Source organism: Brienomyrus brachyistius, chromosome 12, assembly GCF_023856365.1.
Source record: "Brienomyrus brachyistius isolate T26 chromosome 12, BBRACH_0.4, whole genome shotgun sequence".
Classification (NCBI taxonomy): domain Eukaryota; kingdom Metazoa; phylum Chordata; class Actinopteri; order Osteoglossiformes; family Mormyridae; genus Brienomyrus; species Brienomyrus brachyistius.
In genome coordinates, this window is record NC_064544.1 from 8,495,954 (window position 1) to 8,523,545 (window position 27,592).

The 27,592-nt window shown below is 45.0% G+C and overlaps 2 protein-coding genes across 4 annotated transcripts in view; one reads left to right on the forward strand and one right to left on the reverse strand.

Annotated features, from left to right (window-relative positions):
• Positions 1–4,516: 4,516 nt before the first annotated feature.
• slc49a3 (solute carrier family 49 member 3) lies at positions 4,517–17,680 on the reverse strand. Of its 2 annotated transcripts, none has more exons than XM_048971402.1 (10): positions 17,286–17,392; positions 12,618–12,798; positions 10,153–10,372; positions 9,791–9,867; positions 9,464–9,601; positions 9,074–9,190; positions 8,247–8,399; positions 7,975–8,132; positions 7,591–7,703; positions 4,517–6,814 (listed from the first exon to the last, which is right to left on the reverse strand). In XM_048971402.1, exons 1-10 carry the CDS (start codon positions 17,291–17,293, stop codon positions 6,642–6,644), a joined length of 1,338 nt encoding a protein of 445 aa, XP_048827359.1. In that variant the 5' UTR covers positions 17,294–17,392; the 3' UTR covers positions 4,517–6,641. The 2 variants fall into 2 exon arrangements, with proteins under 2 accessions (XP_048827359.1, XP_048827358.1); XM_048971401.1 differs by having other exon boundaries at positions 4,518–6,814; positions 12,618–12,776; positions 17,286–17,680.
• Positions 17,681–22,396: 4,716 nt separating this feature from the next.
• The window catches only part of LOC125704793 (polycomb group RING finger protein 3), a 41,628-nt gene continuing 36,432 nt past the window's right edge, over positions 22,397–27,592 (forward strand). The window contains exon 1 of one of the 2 annotated variants that reach the window (XM_048970811.1): positions 22,397–22,536. The gene's annotated coding sequence lies outside the window, so the exon portion shown is untranslated. Of the gene's footprint in view, positions 22,537–23,306; positions 26,003–27,592 lie in introns of those variants that run through there. The other variant, XM_048970814.1, reaches the window with a different exon arrangement.

Sequence of the window (27,592 nt, forward strand, 5' to 3'; positions counted from 1 at the left end):
TTGCGTAGCTGTTTCAGCTTGGGGGACCAGGTGTGTTGCTGGATAGCTGTTCTTTGGCCAATCAGTGGCCTCGATTTGTTAGCGCTTGCTGATAGATAATGTACTGCTTCCTTCCGTCATCACTGCTCTTCTCCACAAGTAATTTCCCATTTCGCTGTTCGGAGCAATTATGTGACTGTGCCCACACTGTGTACGCATGCCAGCTAGCAGCTTGGCTGAAATCTCTCTCTAAAGGCAGCTAGGAAAGTCGTTCAAATGCTGGACGGCGAATTAAACCGCAAAACTAGATGAGATCTAAGCGGAGTGCTCAACATGCTGATGCTAGGCTAATGCGTATTGTTACTATATTAAGTGTGATTTAATACAAGGCCCAATATCCTTCGCTAGACAGCAGTATTACAACAAACATTTTTTTCCTTCCTTTTTCCTGTGGACCTTAAGGCCTAAATAGTACAACCAAAAGGACCAATCAGTTGCATTTCTGTGGATTTGTATACCTCTGATTGGCCTGTTTTGTCCTATTTAGGGACCAGTGACATCATCAACATAATGGTCTGCTTTAGCCGGTCGTGTTCCTCAGCATTCTGTATTCGTTTTCAGTTGAACTGCTTTCGTATGAATTAACGAAGAGTCACTCGGACAGCGTCAAACCCAGGTACGAATATGAGGTCAGTGTTGCTCGTTAAGAAGGTTCGGAGCTTTACTGCTAGTGTCGTGACAACTGACAATACACAGAATGCACAAAAGAGCAGGCAGATAGTCCACACAGCAACAACCCCGGTCCCGTATCACGGATGCATTGAGAGGAAAGTAAACACTGAATATGGCAGCGGTGCCGACGCAGTCGCTGCACGACTGGACTCCGCTGAGTGCTCTCCATAAACACGTGCTGGCCAGCGGCCTCAAAGAGCCTCTGTTTGGCCAGCGCGTGACCCAGGACAGCGCGCCGAGTTCTCTGTGACAGAAACAATGATGAGAAACTTACTTTTGCTGTGAGGGGGCAAAAGAGTCATATTGGCCCTTCTGATAACGTTTTATAATATTTAGGAATTTTTGATCTAGGATAGATTGGCGCCCCACTCCTGGGTTGTTCCCTGCCTTGCACCCATAGCCACTGGGATAGACCCCCCTCCCCCACAGCCCTAAATAGGAAAAGTGGTTATGGAAAATAGATGGACGTATGGATGATCCAGGATCATCCCCAGGCATTACCTACCTGCACTTTGTGTCGGTGATCGGTAGGTCACTGGTTCAAGCCTGGCTTCGGGAGAGTGGTCGCGTGTTTGCAGGTCCTTCAGCAAGGCCCTTAACCCCCAGCTCGCTCTCACCTACGTGTGTCATGCAGAGCGAAAAGGCGAAAAGGGAATTTCCCCACAGGGATCAAAGAAGTGTCAGTAAAAAAACACCTACATTGCGTCATTCCGTCTTCAGTCCGCATCCCAATGCCACCTCGTGTTCCTCAGTGGAGGAAGCAGGCACCCATCCATATCCAGTCAGCACAGTCCCACTCGGCCTTGCAGAACTTCCCCAATACTCATCTTTTTTGGAAACACCTTAACTTGCTCATTCCGCAGCTGACCTGCTCCGTCTTCATTGCCTGTCCCCTGTTTCTGGTCTCTTGGCAACACTGGATGTATTCGTATTTTGCGCCCGTCTAGTGCAAACCTATTCCCCATGGTGTCTTTGATTTTAATTGCACTTCTCTTAGGTCCTTACAATGGACTGTGGTGCACTGCATTGCTCCTTTTCTAATGCCAACTTTTACTTCTCACTAATCATTCTTTAGAAGCTCAGTCTAGTAACCGGCACCTAAGTTGACTCCTGGGTAACTGTAAGCTTGTGATGTTTTATCTACCTCACTTGTATGTCTCTTTGGAGGGCAAAAGCATCTTCTAAATAGCTCAAGATATCAATGCTAAAAACTAGCAGCCAAGGATGCAGGGGCAGAAGCCAGTGGTCTACATGAGAGAGAGGTCTGTAGGAAAGCAGTGCGTGTGTGAATCGTTAGACGGTGGGCGCGCGGCTGCACCTGCGGCCTGGCGGAAAAGGGTGATGTCATCGTGCTTCAAAGGATTGTTTTCATATTTGTTGGCAGAGCTGCGTGTGAAAATAGCAGCCAGTCGCTTCACAAATTAGACAGAGCTATAGCTTTTGCACTGAAACACCGGAAACACCTCTGTTGGTACCGCAAGTCCAATAGACGTGTGGTGAAGGTAGAGGCCCCTGCAAGAAAGGCTCTGAATTGGAAATCTCCACACTGGCTGATAGAGATGATGGGGGTACACCCCCCCACAAACACACACACACACACACACACACTCACACACTGCTAGGAGACCCATGACAGATGCTGGTAGACCGTAAATTCCTAACTGCGGTGAAACATTCTCTCGTCATTTTCATTTCATTCTTCATTTTTTATTTATTTAACATTATCTCCATGACCGGAGGATAAAAGAGGTTTTAGGACTGACAGTCCAAAGAAATGACATGGCCCTGCCCTCCCAAAACCCTTCTCTGCATCACTCATGCTTCAGGGCTCAGCAACAGCAGTACGGGGCTCAGGGTCAGGCTGTCCGCCAGCAGGGGGAGCCACACACACCTGACTCAGCACAGTGTACACACAGTGCTCTGCCAGAAGGGGGAGCCACATACACCTGACTCAGCACAGTGTACACACAGAGCACCTGAATCAGGCCCAGTAATAAATTAGTTGAGCCGAACGGTACCTTTTTCCAACAGTCCGTGATGGTGTTAATGAGACGATAAGGAAGCATATTACGAATATTTTTTCAAAGAATCATTTTACTAATATTAATAAAGTTCATTATTAATGACTGATGATTAATAGTAATTCTAATAAAGTCACGGGATAATGATATGATATAGATCAGGGCTATCCAGCCTTATTTACAGTGAGAGCTAGTGAAATGGGGAGCTACGTGTTTCAAACAAGATTATACATCAACCGGGTGGGGGTGGGGGGCGAGTTACAATAAATGTTGTGTACAGGGTGGGGGTCCTTGTAGTGCCCCAAAATACACGTGTATAGACGAAAAAAAAATTTTAAACCGTAATTAACAGATTCAATCTGATATCTGAAAGGTATTTGCGAGGTACTCACTGACGCGTTGGCGACCACTGGTGAGTATAAACTCATAGTCAGGGGTTTTGCTAACGATTCTGGGCCCCCCAGTCCAGACCAATCCAGTTATTTTTCAAATTTATCCTCCCGCCCCACGGCACCCCTGCTGATAGCCAATAAAAAAATATGTATTAATGAGAACAGATAATGATCGAATATGTAGATAATATTACAAACTTAAATAAATAAATAAATACATTCCTTCCACAAGAACTTGGCCCAGTAAAGGTGAAAGAGCCGTGTTCCCAGCGACGGGCCGCCCAGGTCCCTCGCATCAGCTGTCGGACGCTGCCCCACCAGAGCAGCCCATTTAAGGCGCATTTAATCAGTCGCCGCACTGCATTTAAAGGGTGGCATATCAGCCTTTCTCCAGCACCCTCCCCCATGTGACAAGTGAATCAAACGTGAGCAAGCAGAAGGTATCTGGGGCACTTTACAGCTGACACAGCGCATTAAATCTCATGACCAAAATGATTAACCTTGTATAAAGTGATCTCAGGCTAACACCGGACTTAAACTTCATGCAATTACTCATCAAGCCATTGCTCACAAACGGCCTCACTTATCATACGAAATAAAACAACTATTTGCATAACCAAAGGAGCACATAAATATTTTGGGAGCTACTGATGGCACAACCCAATGGATTTTGTCGCGTTAATATAACAGCGTTCCGCACACGGACGCCGGCAGTTTAAAATTAGCGCTGATGTCGTTTCTGTGAAGCAAATATTCAATGTATTACATAGCATCAGTCTTTGCCGTGCGGACTCCTTACAGCTCAGTAGCGCTCGATGTTGTTTGTCGTTTCCATTTATACAAGTCATTTGTGGAGCTCGGAGCGTATTAGAGGTCTGCGATATATTAAAAACGTTCATGCTGCCGATGACATTGGAAGCGCTTTTCTGAAAATGAATTCAGAGCACTTTGAAAGAGTGACTGCAGGATGTTCTGGGGGAAAAAAAAGAGTCGCCCACTGACCGTACGAGCAAAAGGATAAAAGGACCCCAAAGCAATCACATTCTTTTGTTAGCACTGGTGGTTAAATTTTGACATGAAGAAATGGAGCACAGTGAATAGATAACGTTGCAGCGTGACTGTTCCTCGCTGCAACACTCACAGCGGCACTTTTCCTTTGGCATCGTTACTTAAATTGACATGTTTATGCCCAGGCAGTATGCCTGTTTTTTGACCAAACAATTACAGGCCTGGGCCGTTGGGGATTTGAGACATACATTAAGCAATTAAATAAGTAATGAAGTTGTTTCCGGAATATCTGGCTTTACAACCATGTGATACTTGAGAATATGCGAGGGTGGGGGGGCAGGGTATATCCATATCACCCGCTGGCCCCTCACCAGCTCTCTACTTGCTGTGGAGCATCTAGATGATTCTCCTTCTGTGGCTGGAATCAGCGCCTTCGCCTGCTCCACCCTAAGAACAGTTTTGTGCTTCAGAATTTCAGTAGGTACTCCTGCGTTTCACTGACGCTAAGAGCAGACATAGCTGGAATGCGCTACTCTGGTATATTAACTGGACACTGTTAGTGGCATTTAGACAGGCCCTCAGTATCTATATGAATTCCAAAAAGAGTGGTGGTTTTAACTCCACATCCCCCGCACATCTCTCTTTGCAGTTATCATGAAGAGACTGGCTTTAACTCCACATCCCCTGCACTTCTCTCTTTACCGTCATCATGAAGAGACTGGTTTTAATTCTGCATTCCCTGCACATCTCTCTTTACTGTTATCATGGAGAAACTGGCTTTAACTCCACATTCCCTGCACATCTCTCTTAACTGTCATCCAGAAACCTGTTTCTAGCTATGCGATGACAGCATATGTAAGTTTCACTTCTGCTGAGCTAAAAGAAAACAGCTTCGAGATTATATATATATGTATATTCTAAAGCTCCGTCCAGTGGTTCCCCAGCAAGGACCTTATTCAAGATATCGAGCCTGATAAACCTATATGGCATTATCCTGGAAATAAGTATGCAATTATGGACTGATCGGAGATTGATTATAAATTAAAACATCACAGTTTATCTCGCTGTTAATAACATTTACTTATATAAAGTTTATTTTTTTTTTATAAGTAAGGTCATTCTTACATGGTTATCATGGTAACAAACATATACTTCAGTTTCCCAAAAGGCTACTACAGATTTGGAAGCATAGTACGTCAGATGAAATGATGTGGAAAAATATAATACATTTGCCATAACTTTAAAATTAGTTGGTGGCTGCTTGCTGAAGAACCAGCAGCGGTTTCAGAGCAATTACAGATTACTAAAAGTGCCACTTTAGGCATACAATTTTAATACATGGAATGTAAAAACCATTTTGCAAATCTGAGCACCATTCATCTCTGATACCCATTTGAAGAATGTAATTTTGGTTAAACGGTGATTAGCAGTAATAACAAACTTGTTACATTGAAATGTCCACTTGTTTCTTTGAAAATCAGCTTCATTTTAGTACCTACAGTGATCAGCACCAAGGGTGCATTTGCGCTGGTGCTAGAACTGCTTGTTACAAAATCAAACACATGGGTTTGTCTATATTTGCTCAAACTGTACCTTAAGATACCCGCTCCAAACCTGAAGCATGGACTCCGCATACCGATTAATATGCAGATCATATAGAAAACCTGAGCATTCCAGTATAACACCAAACTATCCATATGCTAAGTACCTAATGCTTTACAGTTTGTCACATAATTAAATAATTAATAAAGTTAAAAACTGACACAAATGTCCCAGTATCACAATTTGCATAAAGTGCATAAATCCCAGATAACATACCAAATACTCTCGGCCCTACATGTGCATCAATGAATGCTGATCGGCAAACATTCTGGACACTCAATGTACACCTTCCCTTTTAGCCAAAACGCATAATCCGGGGTTCGGTAAGAATTCAAAGGAAAACACAGCGCTCCATCATCGTTTCCAATTACAAACTTCTTCCTCTCTGGAAGACTTCGGTACAGCTTGTTTGCTTCAAGCATGAGAAGACTGGTTGTGCTCATTGTTTAACAAGTATCAAATTTCTATCTCAGCTTTTGAAATATACATCAGTCATTCAAAACATCCTCAACGGCTTCTTCTTGTGTTTGAACCCATCCATTGATCTGTCCGTCCATCCATCCATCCATCCATCCACCCGTCCGTCCGTCCGTCCGTCCGTCCGTCCGTCCATCCATCCATCCATCCATCCATCCATCCACCCGTCCATCCATCCACCCGTCCATCTGTCCATCCATCCATCCATCCATCTTAGAATGTAGCCCAGGAACTCTGAGGTCAGCAATAAAAGTTGCTATGAACTGTCAACGTTTCACTCAATGTTCCTGAAGTAAGTGTATCAATACGCAACACATCCAGATTAAACCAAGCAGCGTTATTGCAGTCTAATGGCACCATTGTCTACCACAGATTAAAGCTCAGTAACATTAAAGCATGCTTTTCTTGGGGGGGAGGGGATTCCCCTCAATCAGTCCTCATTTTCCACCATGGCACCTTGTGCGTTCCCCGGAGTGTCCTCCTCCTCTCCAGCTTTCTCAGCGGCCGTCTTCTCGGCTTGGAGCCTCCTGTAGTTCGTGTGGAATAAGATGACGAAGAAGCAAGAGGCCATGCAGCACAACCCAGCCATCACCAGCACCGGCACTGAGGAAGGACAAAACACACAACATCTGAAGATGGAGGCCGAGATGACACAAGGAGAGGAGCGAGACGGCTCAGTATCGGCCCATTACGCAATAAAACTTGTTTCACGCCATTTCAGAGGATCCTATTCCCATCCGGATGCGTTTGGTATTCATTTACTGCTGGCGCTACGGGCACATGCCTGAAAGTATTTCTCGGGAACGGGCTGGAGAAGTGAAAATACTGATTAAACAGCTTGGCATGTAATGCTGCTGTTCTTGCTGTGAGAAACTGCTGATAGCAAGAAGCAACATCTTCCTGGCAGATGTGCAGAGATATTTTTAGCAACTATTGAGCTGGTCTGGTTCTTGGACACGGGAAGCACGAGTTTACTCTGGTGATTTGGGAAAATGCACTGAAAACAAAACACTACCGGTAGCCACGCAACAAATATTTGTACACAATTTACCACATGACCCAAATCTAAAAATTACAGGCATGGAGCATTTTTCCCAAAACTTCTTGTCTGTCATGATTCTTGGTTATGCCATTTTCTAATGGGAATATTACTTCTAGGCAGAGGTGGAAAGTTCAGGTCCAGTAAGTACAAAACCAGACCAAGATGAGTTCTCTGTGACTGTGACTCTTTATACTCAACCAGTTGGTTGAAACAAAACCTTGACTTGTACTTTCTGGGCCTGATCTCTCCACTTCTGCTTATAGCTTTGGTAGGGAGTCTAAACAAGAAGCATTATGAAAGTGAAAAAGAAAATCCAGTCTGCTTTATTTCCCCTCACCTCTCCAACTCAAAGCAGCATCCTCCCCCAGAGCACACACAGAAAATGGAGAATCGGCCAACTTCTGGGTCAACGCCTGAAGCACCACGATGTATAAAATTGACTGGACCTGTCTGATGGCATAGAAGGGAAACAGAAGGAATAGCAAAGCAAAAACAACGCTGTCATGGAGCAGGCCTGCTTCAATACCGCAAAAAGAATTCGACACATTGAAAGTAAACACTTCAGTAAACTGTGACAACCCAGATGGAAGAAGGTAGACAAGCTACCGGGCTTGTTAGGTGGAACACGTCCTTCCCATCTCCAAGACTCCTTTTGCCTTGATCAGTTCCATGGGGAAATATTTCACTTGTTTAGCGCTTGAATATTCCCACAGTTACTTACCCAGATATGAAGATCAGGCCAGCGGAGGACGCCTCTCCAACAGGATAGGAACATTCCACCGACAGTTCCATCACGACCGGTAACACAGAGAATCCAAAAAACCCAAAGAGCGAGCAGGTGGCTGCCACCATGGCTTTCTGGTTCCGCATCTGAGACACCTAGCAGGACAGTCAAAACGAGCGGCATCAAGGAGGTGAATACCTGGTGCCAGTGTCACCCCCCCTTATCCCTGTCACCCCCCCTTATCCCGAGTGTCCGGAGCCCCAGCTCACCACCGCCAAGGCGGCGCAGGCCAGCGCCGACAGGCTCATGTTGATCTTGGCGGCTTCCATGAACTTCTTCGTCCGATCGACGAAAAGCCCGAGAAAGGCTGCCCCCACGATGCCAAACACGATGAAGAGAGCCCCGCAAAGCCCGGAAAAGTCCTGCCCCGGGAGACAGAGAGGCCACGGTACAGGTCACTGACCTTCCCAGCATCTCAGCATGGACATGCAGAGCTAAGAACGCCGTCGGCCTCCATAAGCATGTTATCAGCGGTAAACAAACTGTACGTTTCCCTTTCATGTAGCTATGCTCATTTTGCTCTTCTGAAGCTACTTCTCTAATGAGTTTTATAGGTATTATACTTATTGTTTAATATACATGTTGATGCTAACAGATAAAGGCTGTAGATCTTTTTTTTGCATGTGTGCTTTTCTCTACAAGTATCCGGAAGTTCAAGCTGGAACCGGATACTTCTACAGGCAGATTTCCACTGACATAAGTAATCCGTTCCACAAACCTTTACGCAAGTCAAATTTTACGTAAGTCGGAATTACCTTCCTATATCACTGAAGGCACTTTACAGCAAAAACATACTAATACGTAGAAAGGAACACATTCAATAGTTAAATTGCTTACAGGCATATATTGCCTTTCTGTGCTTTTGTAACGAATCTCCGATGTTTTTGCGCAAGTTCAGATTTACTTAAGTCGGTTTAACGCAAGTCAAGAGCTGCCTGTATATCAAAGAGCACAGAGCCGAACGTATTTCTAGTACGTTTCCTTCAAGTCACGTGTGCCTCTCGCCAAGGCAATGCGAGGGTTTGGGGATGCTTACGTTCGTATATCCTCTGACACAGAGGATCTGCTCCAACAGGGATGAGAAGCAAGTGAAGACGCCGATCCCAGTCCCGAAAAATAGCAGAAGAATCATGTACTGCTTGTTCCTAAGTAACTAGGGAGCAGGGAGAGAAGCCAGCGGTGATGCAGGAAATCTGTGCATGTGAATCGTTAGACAGATGGGCGTTCCTGGACCCATGGCCTTGCTTAAAAAAATGATGTCATAGTGCTTGAAAGATCTGTTTCAATATTTGGTAACGCAACTGAGTGTGAGAATACTGGCCAGTTGCTTCACAAATTAGACAGAGCTATAGCTTTTGTACGGAAACACCTCTATTGGTACAACGGTGCCACTAGACATGTGGTGAAGGTACTGCAGACCCCTCACCTGTTTAATTCCCTGCAAGAAAGGCTCTGAACTGGAAGTCTCGGCACTGGCTGATGGAGGCGATGGGGGTACACCCCCGCGGATACCCAGTGTTGCTAGGAAACAGACGATAGATGCTGGTATAACATAAATTCCCAGCTGTAGGGGAAAACAGACGCAGAAACTTAGCATGAATGGTTTCTTTCCATTTCACTGTAGATTAATCCAGATTTTGCTAAACGTTGAAAGGCATCTGAAAGCGGGTCATTAAAACATAGTCAAATCTGCCATGCAGAGTACAAAGCCATCAAGAGCTCAAAGTGAAATGTCTTTCTCTCGAAGGCTTACCAGTAAGGGAAGGTTGCCAGCACTCCCAGCAATCATGGGGGAGAATATATTGGCAAACAGAAGACCCAGGGGGTTTGCTGAAAGTCGGAAAGGGTATGTAAGCACAATTGGGGGTCTGTCAGCCAGTAACCTTAATATAAATGTCAGATTATCTTCATTCGAAAAAAGGGGGCATTGGATTAGACAACAGACAAAACAGGTACAAAACCACTCAAATCAGACGACCTCTTAAAAAAATGAGCCCCACCTCATTTAAACGTATTGTTTTCTTAGCAGAATTATTCAAACATCTTCGAATGGCTCCTGTGAGGGTAGAGTGGCAGACGAATGGTGATGTAGGAGGACGAGATTCATTTACGCACACATGGAGGCTATCATGTTGGCGGTGGCCCTCTGGTGCTCGGGGAACCAGAGCGCAGCCAGCTTGGTGGGAGAGAAGATGACCAGCGGCTGGGCCGCGGCGCACAGGGTCTGGCCGCACATCAGCAGGGGGAAGCCCCACAGCACGGCCGGCAGGCACTTCAGGGTACTGAGGTAGCGGAGAAGACTGCCCACCATGTTCAGCCAGGAGCCCAGGATCAGCTGAGTCACAAGACAGAGGAAGGTTTGGGGGGGGGGGATATGGACATAGGATTCAATTAAGCTGAAGGAGTCACCAACAAGAATACTAATAATAACGCAGTTTCCGGTAGTGCTTCCAGTACCAACTGGGCTGTTTGAGTCAGCACAGAAGGATATTAAAGGCTCCAATGCGTATAATTTTTAGATCTACCTTTCAACGGGACTCAAACTAAACCAAGGAGCACCGATGAAGGCCTGCCGCTCTTTAGACAACTTTAAATAAACAATTAAGCCATGTGATGGGGTGAGAACCAGCAGGCCATGGAGGTTGTCCCTGCCCTCCACGCAGAAATTCAGAAGCCACGCAATGTCAGCTCGCCGGCTGTACTAAGTGGTCCGTACGGAAAGATGCTCGCTGGATCTCCTTATGTAGACGGGAGACAGCTTGGAGAAACATGCATTACATTCATTTACATTTACTGTATAACATACACCAAGCTGTAAACACACTGTTTATTGCTAAGATTCATAGGTCGTATGATTTTTTCTTCCCCATGTTCTCGTACTGCACTCCCCTGCGTTTAATATAAAAAAATCCTTTGCTGAAATTAATTCTCCTCAAAAACTCAAGACCTTTAACATCAATACAAAAATAATAATGTGGTTCTTAGAATCGTTGACTCCTTGTTCACAACAGAACAGGTAAGATGAAAACTGCTGTTTGTTTTATGCCATGTTTTCTATGAATACTGTTATCAGGCTAATTTCTTGACTAGCATGTGGCACGACCCCCCCCCCCCCCCCTTGTCTTCTTGTCTGCACCTTCTAGCTTCAAAAATCAAGTCAGGATCAGTATGTTTGCACTTTACACTAAATTCGCCTTAAAAATAATGTATCTGGCGAATCTGAACTATGAACTGAATCTTTATGAGGGATTTTACCACCTTCCCACTTTTACTCGCCATGTGAGGGAAAACCAGTGAGCCCAGAGGAAACCCCACAATGACAGGGCGGGGCACCAGAACCACAGAGAATTCACTCGAAACATACATGGATGGCTGAAGCACAGTCATATCCCCCGGCTCTAACCCCACCCAAGCAGGCCTGCCAGTCTGTGGGCACAGTGTCTCCTCTGTCCATCCACTGAGCTATAACCCCACCCGAGCAGGCCTGCCAGTCTGTGGGCACAGTGTCTCCTCTGTCCATCCACTGAGCTATAACCCCACCCAAGCAGGCCTGCCAGTCTGTGGGCACAGTGTCTCCTCTGTCCATCCACTGAGCTATAACCCCACCCAAGCAGGCCTGCCAGTCTGTGGGCACAGTGTCTCCTCTGTCCATCCACTGAGCTATAACCCCACCCGAGCAGGCCTGCCAGTCTGTGGGCACAGTGTCTCCTCTGTCCATCCACTCAGCTCTAACCCCACCCAAACAGGCCTGCCAGTCTGCGAGCACAGTGCCTCCTATATCCATCCACTCAGTCATACCTCCCAGCTATAACCCCCCCTGAGCAGGCCTGCCAGTCTGTGGGCACAGTGTCTCCTCTGTCCATCCACTCAGCTCTAACCCCACCCAAACAGGCCTGCCAGTCTGCGAGCACAGTGCCTCCTATATCCATCCACTCAGTCATACCTCCCAGCTATAACCCCCCCTGAGCAGGCCTGCCAGTCTGTGGGCACAGTGTCTCCTCTGTCCATCCACTCAGCTCTAACCCCACCCAAACAGGCCTGCCAGTCTGTGAGCACAGTGCCTCCTATATCCATCCACTCAGTCATACCTCCCAGCTATAACCCCCCCTGAGCAGGCCTGCCAGTCTGTGGGCACAGTGCCTTCTATGTCCATCCACTGAGCTCTAACCCCACCCAAACAGGCCTGCCAGTCTGTGGGCACAGTGCCTCCTCCACCCTTGCACTCAGCGTACTTTCTACCAGCAGATCCCTGGCTGCCACATGCATGACTGTGTGATATCTTGTGACAATTAATTTACACAAGGGTGTACATCATGTGTCAGTGTTACATACATGCCCCCCCACACTTATCCTCTCAATCCATGCATGTTATACACATGGGGAAGGCTATTTGACGTCACGGTATGCAGTGTGCTGAATATGGCTAGTGTGACAATAAAGCCTCAACTCGACAATATTTTAATCATTATTTGTTTTCTTTTACATCACTGTATTCAATGGAATATTCCAGTGTGATGACACCAGTGCATTTTACCCATTATTTTACCCAACTCTCTGTGCTGTTTTCAGCTCCCACCTACCGAGACCCGCAGCCCCCACGTGTCAAGCACCCACGTGGTGATGAAGCCAAGGGGAACGGCCACCACCATGTAGACAAGCGACAGCCAGTTGACTTGGTCCAGGGAGACCCCCAGGTACCGGGCCGTCTGATCTGCTACTGGGGCAAAGGTCAGCCATAGCTGTGGAAACGGACAGAGACGACTGAGGAAGACAGGAAGAATTTACATTTTATTTAAGTAGCAGACACTTATATCCAAATCAACATACAGGGTCAGACAGTTCCTGGAACAACTGGGGTAATGGGCCCTGTTCAGGGGGCCAACGGTTACATCACTCTACTGTCCCTGGGATTTGAACCAGCAACCATCAGATTACAGGCATGGCGGTCCTAACCCACTGAGCCACAGAGCCCCCCCCCCCCCAAATCGACACGTTAAGGCACTTCACCGCACTGCCAACTCTTTGAAAAACAATTCACACTGATTCTAAGAGGATTGGTCTTACTAACTGTTCCACTACTTAAATTTCCCCGTGCAAATGAATCAAGTTTATCTATATTAAATGTCCACATCGGAGGTGTAGTAACAATTCCCCAAATGCAGAGTTCGGTTTTCCAGCCATGATTCCATCAGTGACATCACCCTGGCATTGATTTCAGTAGAGCAGTGCGTTTACATATTTGAAGGCTTGCCTGCACACTGACTTAGTTTTGTGAAATACTTGTAACAAATTGTGCACGTTTTGTCTATGACACGATTGTGATTCCTACACTGCAACTGATAATCAAAATGTTCCGGCACCGCTGACCTGAATGAGCCCAGGTTCTCTGCAATCTCAGCTTCACTGGCCTATCATCTACTGCAGGCGTGATCACTCCATCATGAGTTTTGTAACATTAGTAACATAACTGAGCGGTGGTGAGTTGAGGTCTTCCGGAACTCTGACACGAGATCGTAAATGTTTGTATTGCAGTTTCAGTCTCAGTTTCAGAAACTGAACACCATTAGTCCACATATGTTAGTGAACAATCTGTGAACAAAATGCAGAAGGGTGACAGAATTAATAACGTAAACACAAGTCAATTAAACTACTAGCCATCTGACGAATGACTCATACAATCAGTTATCATATTACTGCATAATAGAACTGATATTGAAGAACATGTTGAAATAACAGTCAAAGGGCAGTGAAATTACATACACAAAACCCCACAGTAGAAGTATCCATGGTAGCTGGAAAATGATTTCAAAATCCAAATGAATGTGAAAAGTTACCTCACGGCTCCTTGCTATTCAGTCACATGTGACAGAGTCGCAGTAAGGGCGATGGAAAAGTTCGCTTCGTGTGATCAAACGTCATCTGATCTGATGACTGACAGACACTTCCCGCAGCCCCCCCCCCCCCCCCCCCCGAGTCAGCTGTCAGACTCCTACGGCGCCTCACCACAGCAAACCAAAGCTGTGCGTTTAATCAGTCAATCAGTCACCACCACGCTGGATTTAAAGGACGGCGTATCAGCCTCTTCTCCAGCACCATGGTGAGCGAAGGACTGCTGGGGAACTTTTCTGCCTGCTGCCAAAGGGGCACCACATCGCCTCCTCCCAACGGGGCACCACATCGCCTCCTCCCAACGGGGCACCACATCGCCTCCTCCCAACGGGGCACCACATCGCCTCCTCCCAACATGGCAGCCACCACACTTCAGGGCAACATTTCATCTCTTGCGCCGCGACAGTGCTGCACCATCTGTTCTAACTGCATATAATGCAGCTGTTATTTACTTCCATTCCCTGCACCATATCCTCATGTGCACTGTCTGTGCACTGCGTGTTTGCACCGGTTCCACTTTACGTTCCTGCTGTATACGAAAGAATTCCTCCCAGGGATCATCCTCGGTTATGTTCACCCTCCCCCCACTTGGCTTGTCGAGCCAACATGCGCAAGCAGAAGGAATACGCTGTGTCACTTTACAGCTGACACAGCGTATTAAATCTCGTGACCAAACATGACTAACCTTATATAATACAATCGCAGTTCATTAGCACCTGACTTCAAGCTTCATAATTATTGATTTATACACAAACTCGCTAACAAACTGCACTAGTCCTTTTTAATTAGTGCGTCAATCAATTGGCTAAACAGCACACAGCTGATTGTTGGTGTAAGATAAGGACTTAAACACTGTACATTTTTAGCTTTCGCTTTTTAACAACCGTCTAGAATATCGTTGCCAGTTTTCCTTGTGACTTTCCAATATGAAATTAATCCCTGGTGTGGTGGTCCAGCGGGTAGTAATGTTGCCTCATACGTCCAAGAGTTCACATCCCACTTTGTACACATGGACTTTGCATGTTCTCTGTGTGTCATGCAGAATTCTTCCAAATGTGTCGGAATCCTCTTGTAGTCCAAAGGCATGCAGTTGGCCAACTAGCGTATCTGAGCTTCCTGCACTGCATGGTTGTGTACATGTTGGGTGCGTTTATGTGGCCGGCAATGGACTGGCATCCCATACAAGGTCTATCCCCGCCTTGTACTGACAGGATAGCATCCAGAGTCCCCATTATTTTTAACGCTTAAGGCAGACAAACAGGTAACAGCTATCGGTTTGTCTCCATCAACACTGTACACAGTTCTTTCCACCAAACCGTCTGCAGACAGTAATAGGTTTTCATTCACATTCTCAGTAACCTCATTTGAGCTCTGAACAGTCTACATTTTTAATGCTACCCGTCACCCAGAATACACTGGGGCAGCCCTATAACACATGATTTATATATGATTAGATGGTACAGCTCATGGTGCATATAGTGCTCTATACAAATGTATATATACTGAAACATTGACTTAATCAAGAAATGTGGTCGATTATATCAGTGCTGTGCTGTGGTTTCCTGAATCACACCACTGACGACCTCATTTCCACCTCATCTCCATTCATCACACCTTTTCATTCCCTGCCCTGTAAATTCAGTATTTATGCATTTTTGGGTTTATTGTTTTAACGTCATCATCCATTATCACAGATTCTACCATTTTGTTAGACAAAGGGAACCATCTAACTAATCAGTGAATTGAAATATTCTGTGCTTAAGTTAATCAATCTTATGCAGGAGATTCAAATGGGAGGGATGCCCATTTCATCCACGGCTTGCTGTAGGAATCACACAGAATCCCAGCTCAGGCCGGACAATGCCGCAGAACTGTTAAATGCACGGAAAAGTCACATTCTGAACTCCTGTCTCCTTGATTTCTCTCGCTCAGTGAAATTCTTTCGCTTACGTTTAAAAACGGGGGTGGAGGGGGGGGGGATCCTCAGACATTCAGGATCCATCGGGTGCTTAAGATTGTTTGCTGGAGACTGACAGACTGAGGAATCGGGTTTGGGTTTTCATAGGGAGGGAAACTGGAACTGAAAGTAGGTGGGGAGCGTAAACTCCGCAACCCGGGGCCCGGGGCCTTTCCGGATACTTCCCCCACAGGGCCGGTGCCCTAAGAAACTGGACAAACTCCGACAATCATGCCATAAGACCTGCGAGATTATTCAGCTCTGTATTATTCAGAGCGAATCGGGCTGCTCGGCCCCTCATGACAAAAGCGGGGCGTCTTATTGGAGCCGCATGTACCGCTTCTCAGATTGCCCACAGTTCCTTGAAATGACAGAGTGTGACCTATAATGTGTAAAGAGGATAATCCACTTAGCAAGTCTGTGGGGTGGGGTGGGGGGGGGGGAGGTATATGCATGCTGATCCCAAGGCATCCTGGCAGGCACTGGATGGAGTCTGGAGGTAAAGTTATGGTGACATGTTTAGGAAAAACACTAAACCAAGATGCAGATCTGAACGACTAAAATCCCGACTTGTTGCTGTTGGACTCCGCAAACTAAACAGTCTTCCTGATGCTACCATACCAGATGTAACAGAAGGGTGCTGCACCTGCACAGCAGAAATTACACTCTGTACATCAAAAACTTCAGAAATCACTCTTTATATCACAACCAACTGCTCCAGAAGCAGCAATGCACTCTCTTCGAAAGCTTCATGTTCCAAGTCCCATATTTCTGACACAAACAATGCTAACAGCTGTAATGTAGACTACCGTTGATGATGCGCATATGTTATAGAGGAATTCTAATGTGTAAGTGATAGCAAATGCACGCGCGATGCGGACCTCCCGCGAGACACCTGTGGCTCGCCCTCTCCCAGTGATTAATGAGCGAAGGGCGCCGCACGCGCTCACACTTATTGTAATGCAGATGAGCTTAACACAGCCCCAGAGGGAAAATACAATGAAATAAGTCAATCTCTCGAAATTTGTTTGTATGCACGAAAGTAATCCCGTTGCAATGGCAATATTTCAAGGACTCCACGGTGAGGCGAGGACAGTTCATAATACCTGAATTACGCATTTGTATATGCATCATTATTGCATCTTAATAGTATTATATATTAAGTAATAATTGTCTCAACTTTTATATATATTTTTTTTCTTAAAATATTAGTTAACACTGAACACTTAATATACCACTACCGCTGTATTAGTACCAGTTTGTAATTTCTTTAACAAATATTACACCTCTTGGCGAAGTTTGCGTAAGAGAATCACGTGATCACCATATAAATAACACTTAAAACCCCATTTGGGTTTGGTATACCTAAGGGAGTGAACTGGGCTTTCTGAAAAATACTTACCGATGCATTGGAGCAGTTTAACAGACATAGCACGAACAAGATGAACCATCTTCTCCTGTACACTTTGAATCCCACTCCATTCTGCTGAGCAACTTCATCCAAGTCGGAATCTGCATCGTCTTCCATTCTCAGACACTTCCGTGATTATCTCAGAATGAAAATTCAGAAACCACATCGAGAAATGGGAAGATAAACCGTTCCTATTCAAACGATGAGCATTGCTTTCTCTACAAGAAACATTTTCAGCGTCAATCCATTATATAAAATTGCTCAGGGTTGCGACCACATGCTACTCCATACCGGCATTTTTTTAAAGAATGGATGGAAGAAAATGACAGCTACTGACAGACGCTCCCAGAGCGCCAGGACGCCGCACCCGTCAGCACAATGCATAAACCCCTCCCTTGTTTAGGCTAACATGGAGTTTATTGCGATTGCAGTCATAGAGCCGGTCGTGTTACATGAAAAGCGTCTTCACCGTTCTACCACTTCGAGTTTGCTGTTCATTTAAAGTTCAGCTGTTCCACCTTCGTTTAACATACTAGGCCTATTTCTTACAATGCAAAGCCTTTGAATAATTCAAGGGATAGTTCATAACTGAAGTAATTCGATCCTCGCCGTTTTTATTATTATTATTATTATTATTATTCTTTATTATTATTGAGCAAAGAGCAGCGTGGCGTTTGTTATTTTAAAGTATAATACTGTATTATGTTGTTCAAACTTTTAACAGACATTTATCATAAATGCATGTGATTGTTGGAGAAAAATGTAGGATTTCCGTAATTTGCACAGTTCTTATTAATGGTAAATAGTTTTTTTTTTTTTAATTTTTTAATTGCTGTTGACTGACCACTCATAAGACTTAACCATTTGTCAGAACAGGACAGTCTTTGACAGGCAGTGAACCGGGTGACTCACACGAGCAAGAGTCATGTGACAGACTGAATGGCGTGGCCACGCCTCTTACCGCCCTGCCCCCCCCAACACGTCTGTGCTATATCTTTCACAAAGAATCTAATATTCTTAATATAATTGTGCTGTGTTCACCATTGGCCAGAATGCAAAATTATATTACAAGAACGTGGTGTAATTGTTCAGGAAGTGGACTCATATCCTTTGTAATCGTAGAAGAACCATGTGGAGTGACACTTCTGTCGCAGTGGAGGGGGCTCCGGGGGCCATTGATTTTCTTACCGATGACGAGACACAGGTTTGAGGAGCTTTTTGATGGAGATGGGTCCCTGTCCACTAATGAGCCTGTAAGCCAGAACCAAGGACGTGAACGTCATGCGAGTCCCAGTGCGCTGCCACGTTTTGAATCACCTGCAGTGGTCTGAAGCCAGAACTGGTAGACCTACTAGTAGTCTCGAATCCTGCGAATTCTGGAAAAGGCCTCATAGATGTACTTACAGAATTACTTGTTGAAATATTTCATGTAAATCATTTCCTGTATGAAACAGTATAAAAATGTATATATGGATAAAAAAGTCATTGCATGTGGATCCATATTGTGACTGCACAGTGACCATTAATGAAGCAGGCTTCTGGCTGAAGTGACTCTGAGACTGTACCATGGACTGCAGACGTGGCCTGCTGTGTTCCTTCAGCCTCAGGGCAGCTGGAGAAGCATGGACGTTGCTAGACCCCGTTCACTTGGATACCTGCTGCAGTATTGATCTGCTGTGCGCTAGTAAAATCTCACGTTCGAATTTGAAGGAGATCTTATATTTGGCAGCATGTGCGGTTGATAATAACGGGGAAAGAACCGATTTCTTCCTGATGTCAAAGAAATTCAGTTTAGCCCAGATTGTAAGGTGAGGCGCGCACCTTGCGGTCCGGGTCCGTGCACGGCAGCGTGCATGTAGCGATCCGTGTATGGGCGTGTGAAGCAAGAATCTGGATTGAGAATAATAACGCGATGGGACTACAGTACATTCGTAAGTAATCGCGAAAGTCTTATTTTCTGAAAACGGAGTACAGAACTTGCTTCCGGGATAGGCTCCGGACCCCCCGCGACCCACTGGATAAGCGGTTTGGAAAATGGATGGATGGATTACAAAACAGTACATTTCCATTGTCATCCTTTCCAGTGGGCACAATGAAAACGGAGCAGAAACCTTTGATTGTACACGTAAGACCATGATTATTTGTTCGCATGTACTGCTGCAATATTGTATTAAATAATTAACCAATTCATCCTCCGTTGTTTACTTTATAAATGTTGTCTTTTTTCCCTAGTTCCCTGCAAATGAAATATTTGTGGATTTGCTTCCCCACATATGTTTGGCAAAGCATCTCACTGCACTTCCACTGTGATTAAATCCATTCAGGAAAATGTCGCAATTGTTTTATTCAATGATTGGAATCAATTTAATTCATCTCGGAAATATGGGACCCTTTTGGAACAGGCTCCTTTCATAAATCCTTTAGACTTATAAATAAACACAGTTAAGCTCTGCGCTAATTATCACTTACTTGGCACTTTTAGTTGAAAGTTGAAGCACTTCTGGGATTTTCTGACAGGGGCACCAAGACAACACATATCCATTAATGAAGGCAAGAAGTTAAATTGGATTCATTTAAATGACATTTCAAATGATATGCAGTGTTTGGTGACTTATGGTGTAGCGCAAACACCATACAGACAAGCTGTAGGCACAAATAGTTTGGAAAGTACACTGCATCACTTGGTAAAGACATGCAGTCAGGTGTTATATCCATCCATCCATCCATCCATCCATCCAGGGACGGAGTATGGGTTGTGTGGGCCCCTGGGCAAAACGTTCGCGAGCCCCCCCCCCCCCCACCACCACCAGCACCACCACCACAACCACCACAATTCAAGGGCCCTTGACAGCCAAACACCCTCCCTATAGGGTCAGGGGTCCTTGTAGGCAGAGGATCAAAGAATGCAGGCCCTCTAAAATAGACAAATGAAAATACATTGTTGATAAGCTTTGCAAATTGTTTTGGGCTAGGGGCCCCACGGGCCCCCCTGCACTCCAAGGACCCCTGGCAGCGGCCCCGCTGGCCCGGTCCGTAATGCGTCCCTGTTTCCATCCATCCATCCATCCATCCATCCATCCATCCATCCATCCATCCATCCATCCATCCATCCAGGGGCATCAGAAACATGTTTGAATGTGGGGGGAACACACTGGCAATAAAACTAATATTTTATGTTAAACATGGGGGGTCCAAATGAATAATTATGAAATGTGAGGGGGACACATCCCCCTTAAATTTAATGCCGGCATCCATCCATCCATTTTTCTGAAACCACTTGTCCAATTTAGGGTCGCGGGGGTCCGGAGCCCATCCCACAGGCAATGGTTGCCAGGCAGGGAACAACCCAGGATGGGGCGCCAAGCCAGCACAGGGCACACTCACACACCATGCATTTTTTATGAAACTTACATATCTCAGTAAATGGCAATACCTGTAAGAAGGGGAGTCGGAGTTTGAGCTGCCCTGAACATGCCGGAATTTCACCTGTCCAAATAAACATGCAGGTTATGTTATCAGTGTTATAATGCAATCTAGAAGGCATCTCATCAAAGGTAAGAAGAGTTACAGTCAGCACTGAGTGCTGGAGGGAGTGTGGCAGTGAAATATACTGTGGGCTAATCTGAAGTTTGTAAGTTTAACAGCTGGTATGTGACCCCTGAGGGCGGTACTTGACCTGGATTATTGTGAAAATAACGAGTTGTGCAGGTTTAGGTAAAGACCACATTACCCAGCAGAAACATTCACCATAAATACAGCTGGATGTTTGCTAAAACAGCTTCAAATGAGCTACCTGCGGCACAGTGGCCCCTCACAGTGGCCCCTCACAGTGGCCCCTCACGACACACAAATCAGCAGCATTTCCATGACAAAGTCATGCTCTTTAATCAGTACACCACTTGCTACCAATGACCAAAAATGCAAAGATAAATTGCACATTACTTTATTTATATTTTTTAAAAACCCAGTGGGCTCCAAACACATTATGTCTGACCATCTCACAAAAGGTGAAATGCTCTGACTGAAATCCACACAGTCTCTAATTTGGGGAATGTTGTCACCGATTAAAATTTTTTCCCAATTTTTTCAATATCAGTCCACAATGTGGTACTATTGAATAATTATTTGCATATTAAAAGAAATGGGAGGGTTTCGTGTATAATTCGATATGCTTTCTATAGTCACTTGTGACTTCTTATTGATTAATAACACATAACAAATTTGTGACACCTTGCCCCCGCAATGAAATTACTCAACAAAGTATATGTAACACAAGGTGAAATTTCAAATGCAACACTTTATTTATTACTAAGTTGCTGTTTAACAAAAAGTAACACTTAGTTTGCATATTGGATAACCTCAAGCAGTTAATTAAAAATAACATTTAAAACAGCATATGATATATACCAGGACTGGACTTGGCCATCTGGCACACTGGGCATCTTCTTGGTGAGCCAATGATTACCACCCGACAACCCCCCCCCCCCCAAAAAAAAAATGGAATTCCAATCTTTAATCCCAAACTAACCCTGATATCTACACAGAAATATGCAATATGTTCACATCCTCCTATAATCATACATTTATGTTATACATTAGAACGCTTGTATGGGGCTGCTGTGAAAAACTCTGACGTTAAATTCAGCTCATTAGTCATCTAGGTTAGGATTAGGGTTATTTCTCATAATGAGATTTTTGACATTTGACGATTGTTTGCATTGATTAATCTTCATCAAACTAAAATACAAGCCACGAAGAATTGTAAAGAGACATAACTATAAAGATCAAAACGTGAAGTTTCCGGTCTAGCAATTCATGTGACATTTAATTGTACGACAAAATATTCCATATTTTTGCGTCCACTTCTCAAAGTCCTATCATATTAATATGGCGCAGAGAAACACATTAATCACGTGTAGAAAAGTATGCAGGTTGTAAATGTCTGTGAGACTTAATTTCGCTATTAAGTGTAATATAGTATTCCGGTTGATTTGGGGTCCTGATCAGCAGTATTGGAAACGTGCTGGGATCTGTAAGACACAGCGCCGCTTGCTTGTCTCCTCCTCTCCAATTGCGCCCCCACCTCCGCGCTGCTTGTCATGCGCATGCGCAGCCGTTCGCTCGGAGTGGCTGCTCGGTCTGTTTCGGGATTGCCCGGACATTTTCGCCTCTTTGTTTTACTGAAAGTACATTTAACTCGGATTCAACCCAATATCTAGCGGACTGTTGTGCTCTCGAACAGGTCAGTTGCCGTAAGTTTAAAATGAATCGAGTTGATCGGGTTTTTTTTTTGACGAAGGCTTCTTTTTGAGCGGCTTGTAGGAATTGCATTACGTATGGGTTTTCCTTATTGTATGTTTCTTTTTTCCGCTTGCTGGTGTATGCATGCTGTGCGTGTTGTTGTATGTGTCTGTGTGTATGTGTGTGTGTGTATGGCGACCCTGGGCCTGCAGTTACACACCGGAGGTCATCTTTTCACGGAAAAGTGCAGTTTGAAAGGGGGGGGGGTGGGTTGTGGGTGAAAGGACTCGCGGTGCCCTCTGCTGCAGTATGGGAATGTAGTCGTGCACGCTTAAATGTGTTATTTCGGACGTGCATCCATGCTGTTTCTACCTGGGGAACACACACGTTTTCATCGGTCCGGAGTGTCCCTGCGATCCGTAGCCTACTGTTAACCCCTTCGGCCTCCCAAAGTCCGGGAGTTACAGCCGAGGCCACACGATTTAATAAGGACAAAAGAAAGTTGAAGCCCAGGCAAAGCCGATTTCGTGCCCATCCGTGACAGCCTCACAAAGCTGTGCCCCCATTACTTACGGAGATCGATTCTACAAGTGATCGCCGCTCGCCAGTTATCCGCACTTTAGTTACATCTTAACAGCGAACAGTAGCCGTGAAATGTGGTGTAACGACTGGGTTGAAACGTGATGAAAATGCACGATGGAAACGTGGGGGTCTACGGATAAATTGTTCGGATTCAGGCGAAAAGATGATGACAGGCATACATTTAAATGCCCCAAGGAAGCCGGGAATTCTGTTTTACTCTGAAAATGAAACCGGCATAAATGTTATTTTTCCCAACATGTATGGTATGGACTTTTTTGCGGCTTGTTTATGGCAGATAATTGTCCCTGATGCATTGTTAAATTCCTGATACATTGTTAAATCCGTGATACTGATGGGGGGTATTTAGTCCTCCGATCAAATCCTACCCATCACACAAGGAGGTGGGAAATGAATCCACATAAAGCAGCTTTTCTGAATTAATGCGTCGTGGATTCGTACATTTCAGTCGCCACACACTTGCTGCCCTCAATAGTTACTTTTCACCTGTAACCGCATATTTATATTAACACCTGTATGTTGCTACATTTAAGCTGGGATGCAGTTACATTTGGGGAAGCTGTATTCAATCAGTTTTTAAAGAACCACTCTGTTTGCAATTGTCGTATAAGGGTAAGATCCAATTAAACCGATCAAAACTTCAAACGAATGCTTAGTAAGTAGCTAAAACGCACGATCGATTAAAGGTGTATATGGTTCTGTTTCCGTTTTTGCAGTTATCAAACGTCGTTACCACCTCCTGCATAGGTTTTCCCTTATAATGTTTGGTCGTTCATTTGAAACGCATTGCATGTTCAGGACTTGCTTGGAATTTTACTCAACCAGAAAACAGTCTGCAGATCTGAATGAGACGACACACTGAAGAGACGTGCTATTGTGCAGTCCTGTTTTTTCAAAGTTCCTTGCTCACGTTTCAGAGACAGGGAAACAGAGCATTAGAAAACCAGAGAAGATGGAGGAATTTAAAATGAATAATTGCTGGGGTCTCTTTGAATGTTATTGTATATGTACATTATGTAACATGTTTTGTTGACACATTTACAGGAGCATAGGAAACTGGGGAATAACCCTAGTATTTAGTTTGGCTTCACCCCCCACCCAAAAAAAAAAACAAAATAGACTTTTGCATTTAAATATGTAGGTTGTTCCTCCCAATATCATACTGCCTCTCAGATCCATTCATATTCACATGGGTGATATTGCTGACAGTGTTCTGTTAAACACACACACACACACACACACACACACACACAAAACTAAACTGTGAATCACCAGTTGATTTAGTCAGCCCCAATGTATGCTACAGTTTGTTCGTGTGGTCAAACTCCATCTTTATTTATAGCCTGTGACATAAATATGAATAATGATTCTGAAAATAGTGTCACAGTGGGATTCTGACATTTCACAAGGCGTGATTTTTGGGATGCGCACCGCCGATTCCGTTTCAAAACACACACGCACCCGGTGGTTTATTGTTGCATGTTCGGGAACATTAAGAATATAGCTTTGGGTGGCTTTTGGGTGCCCAGTTGGAGAGGAGAAGTGGAGAAAATTGGGCTTCTTATCACTGTGGCACTAGTAGTTCCCTTTTCAGTCCTGGTGGCCCTTGGTCTGTGACATGACTCCCACTCACCGTGGTTTTGGTGGTCTAGTCTTTGCTGTCTGAAAAACTAGCAAATGAGAGGAAGTCGCCCTCGCATTTATCGTGATTGTCACTGACGTTTTGTCAGGGCATCTTGTTTGCCAGAGAAAATGTGGTATATATAAGATTAATATTTTTGCCTACACCCTTCAATAACGTACTCGGATGTTACCTGTGAATTAGTTGCCTGAAAATATCCCTCGAATGACTTCTAATAACTTGTAATGTCAATGCACCGTGACCGTTATGTTTGTGGCGGTGTCACGCGTGATGTTGTGTGTGCGCTGGCTCTAAAAATCCAAGCAGCACTCGCCTGAAATGTGGGGCTACCTGCTGGTCAAGATTTAAACTGGATATAGAAGCGAACCAGGGAAAACTGGTTTAAATTCGGTGTCTGGTTTTGTTTGCCTTGAGGTGAGGCTGCTTGTTTTCAACCGACGCTGGGGATTATCTCGTTGGTATTCCCCTCATAGGAACTCCTGACATTGTCATTAGCTCGCAGAAATTTATTTTAGAAATCTATAAAAACTTGATGTAGTGGTTGTGATGAATGTGTTGCTTCGGTCGAATATTACGGGCCTGTTTCGAAGTGCTTCAGTATGGAATGTATGCATAGCTTTCAAAGACTCTTTCTTGCTTTTTTTTTCCCCCTCTTAATTTTCATTGTGTGGGTTTTGTTTTTATTTTACGACCCCTTTTAAGCCTCTTTTTGAGATTTTGTTTCCTGTTTTATCTGCCCCAGAGCTGAAGCGTCAAGTGTGTGTATCGACATGTGACGCGGATTTCCCTCCATTTTCTGCATCGCCTGTGAGATGCTTCTCTGGAGTCGTCGGTTTTAAAACCGATGTTAAAGAAATGGCTCGGGCCGCTATTTTTTTCATCGTAAACTGTCTCCACCTCGACCAGTAGGGCCAGGAAATTCCAGTTTGGCTCCGCATGGTACACTCGCCCCGACTCTGCGAGCAGTCAGCATTCTCGGCGCCTGCTACTTGGTAGTGACATCCAGCGGTAATAAACAGGGGCCTTTGTCGCCACTCACCTGTATAATTCTCTAGCCGTGGACTACACTGTCAGCGTTCCTAGCCATTTGCATGCTTTTTATAATTTTTTTTGTCACTTCTTTGAGGCTTTGGCTGCCTTTGTCAAAGACCGAAGTGGATGCTGTGTTGAATGTCTGAAAACTCTTTTCTGTAGTCTCTCTTGCGAAGTACCGGGGAATCCATCTGTAAGTATCACGTAACCTGGGAGTCCGTGTTTTTTTGATTCACACCTACTCTGGTTTTTTTTTTCCACCTGATAACTTTTTTTTTTTTAAATGGTACTTCTCTCTGAGACCGGTGTGAACCAGCAGTTGGAGTCTGTGAGATACAGGTGCTCCGGCATCCTGTCCCCTGGGTCGTGTTTAGGGTGTGAAGCTGCATTTTGTGCCGTGTTTAGTCTAGCGCTGGATGTGTCCTGCGGTTTCTTCGGTGAGTAATGCTGAGGTGTGATCGGCGTTTAATTTCTGAACCGATTATTTCCCTCCCCGCTCCTTCGTCGGCACCCCTGGAACTGTAGTATATTTGGGTGACTCATGATCAGTTAGCCTGGCCTGGTTTTTTTTGTTGAAAACTTGCATTTAATTCCTCAAAGAAATGCAAATTGACTCATTGCCGCCCCCCCTGACACCAACGTCTGAGTTTCGGCCCTCTCTGTTGGGAGTTCCTGATTCCATATCAGATTTGGCTCGTCTACACACCCCATGGCTTCCTAGATCCCTCAGCAGGGGGGTGGGGTGGGGGGGCAGTGTATTCCCTACCCCGCCAAAAGCTTTCACACACAATGACACGCATGGTGAGTTGGAGTTGCTTCTAAGGGCACCTCTGCCACTCATTGGTGCTTAAGGATGTGGACAAAGGTTGTCAGGATTTAAGTCCCAAGAGGGACACTGCTGATGTACCTTTGGACAGAGCTGCTAACCTAAATGGCTCCTGCCAAGTATCCTTCTATAAAAAAAAAAAAGGTCAGAAATTTGCTTGAGTGCCATATAGCCAGATATACTTAAAGCTGCCTTGTGTTTGCTTGTGCCAGATGGGTTAATTACCCCCTAATTATGTCCCACCTGTGAGGGACTTGGAGGAGAGACAGCCTGGAAGCTAAGAGGTGGTCTCATTGCTGCCTGCCCTCCCCCGACATCATTGTCTGTTGTAATTGGACGGCCTGTCTCTCTCTCTTTTTTAAGTTCCGTTCATTAATGTCCTGTTTGAGATGCCGCGAGGCTGAGGTGCCGTGGACACTCACGGTTCACCCACCCGGTGCCACTAGCCACTTCGTGCCAAGAAATGTAGCGACCAGCAGGGAATTCGGTCTTCAGGTCCTACCTGCGTGTTCAGCAGGCGTCTCGCTCCTAGTTTAACCCCGGATTAGTCGGAGCCTGTCGTATGCGTTCAGCGGCCTTCCCACGTTCAGGTGAAACACACACTGTGTGGAGTGACACATATCTGCCTTTCGTTTTTATGTATAAGTGATGCATGTATTACTTAAATGGTCATGTTAATTTCTGCTAAAAATCTGTTGCGACAAATTGCAAAATGGTAGATCTCAAAATGTTTTTATTTTTATTTTATTTTTATTTGAGCTTTTTAGACAGATATGGCTCTAATGGTTGGAATGATAAAACTTTATGGGTTTTTATATTATATGGGAAAATGTACAGTTTTGTTGGGGGGGTTTAAGTCTCAGTCAGGGAGCGTGACATAAATGGGTGGTTCGTGTGCTTGTCGTTTTTCCTTTTATGCCCTGGGTTTCGCTCGGTGGCAGAGGTCAGGAAAATGGC

Excerpts from the sequence above, each read along its gene's own strand:
- slc49a3 (XM_048971401.1), bottom strand. The coding sequence starts at position 17,411 with ATGGAAGACGATGCAGATTCCGACTTGGATGAAGTTGCTCAGCAGAAT. Across the intron at positions 8,400-9,073 it reads GTGTCAGAGGATATACGAAC|GACTTTTCCGGGCTTTGCGG; the intron begins GTAAGCATCCCC and ends CTCCCGGGGCAG. Across the intron at positions 8,133-8,246 it reads CCTGCGCCGCCTTGGCGGTG|GTGTCTCAGATGCGGAACCA; the intron begins GTGAGCTGGGGC and ends CTGTCCTGCTAG.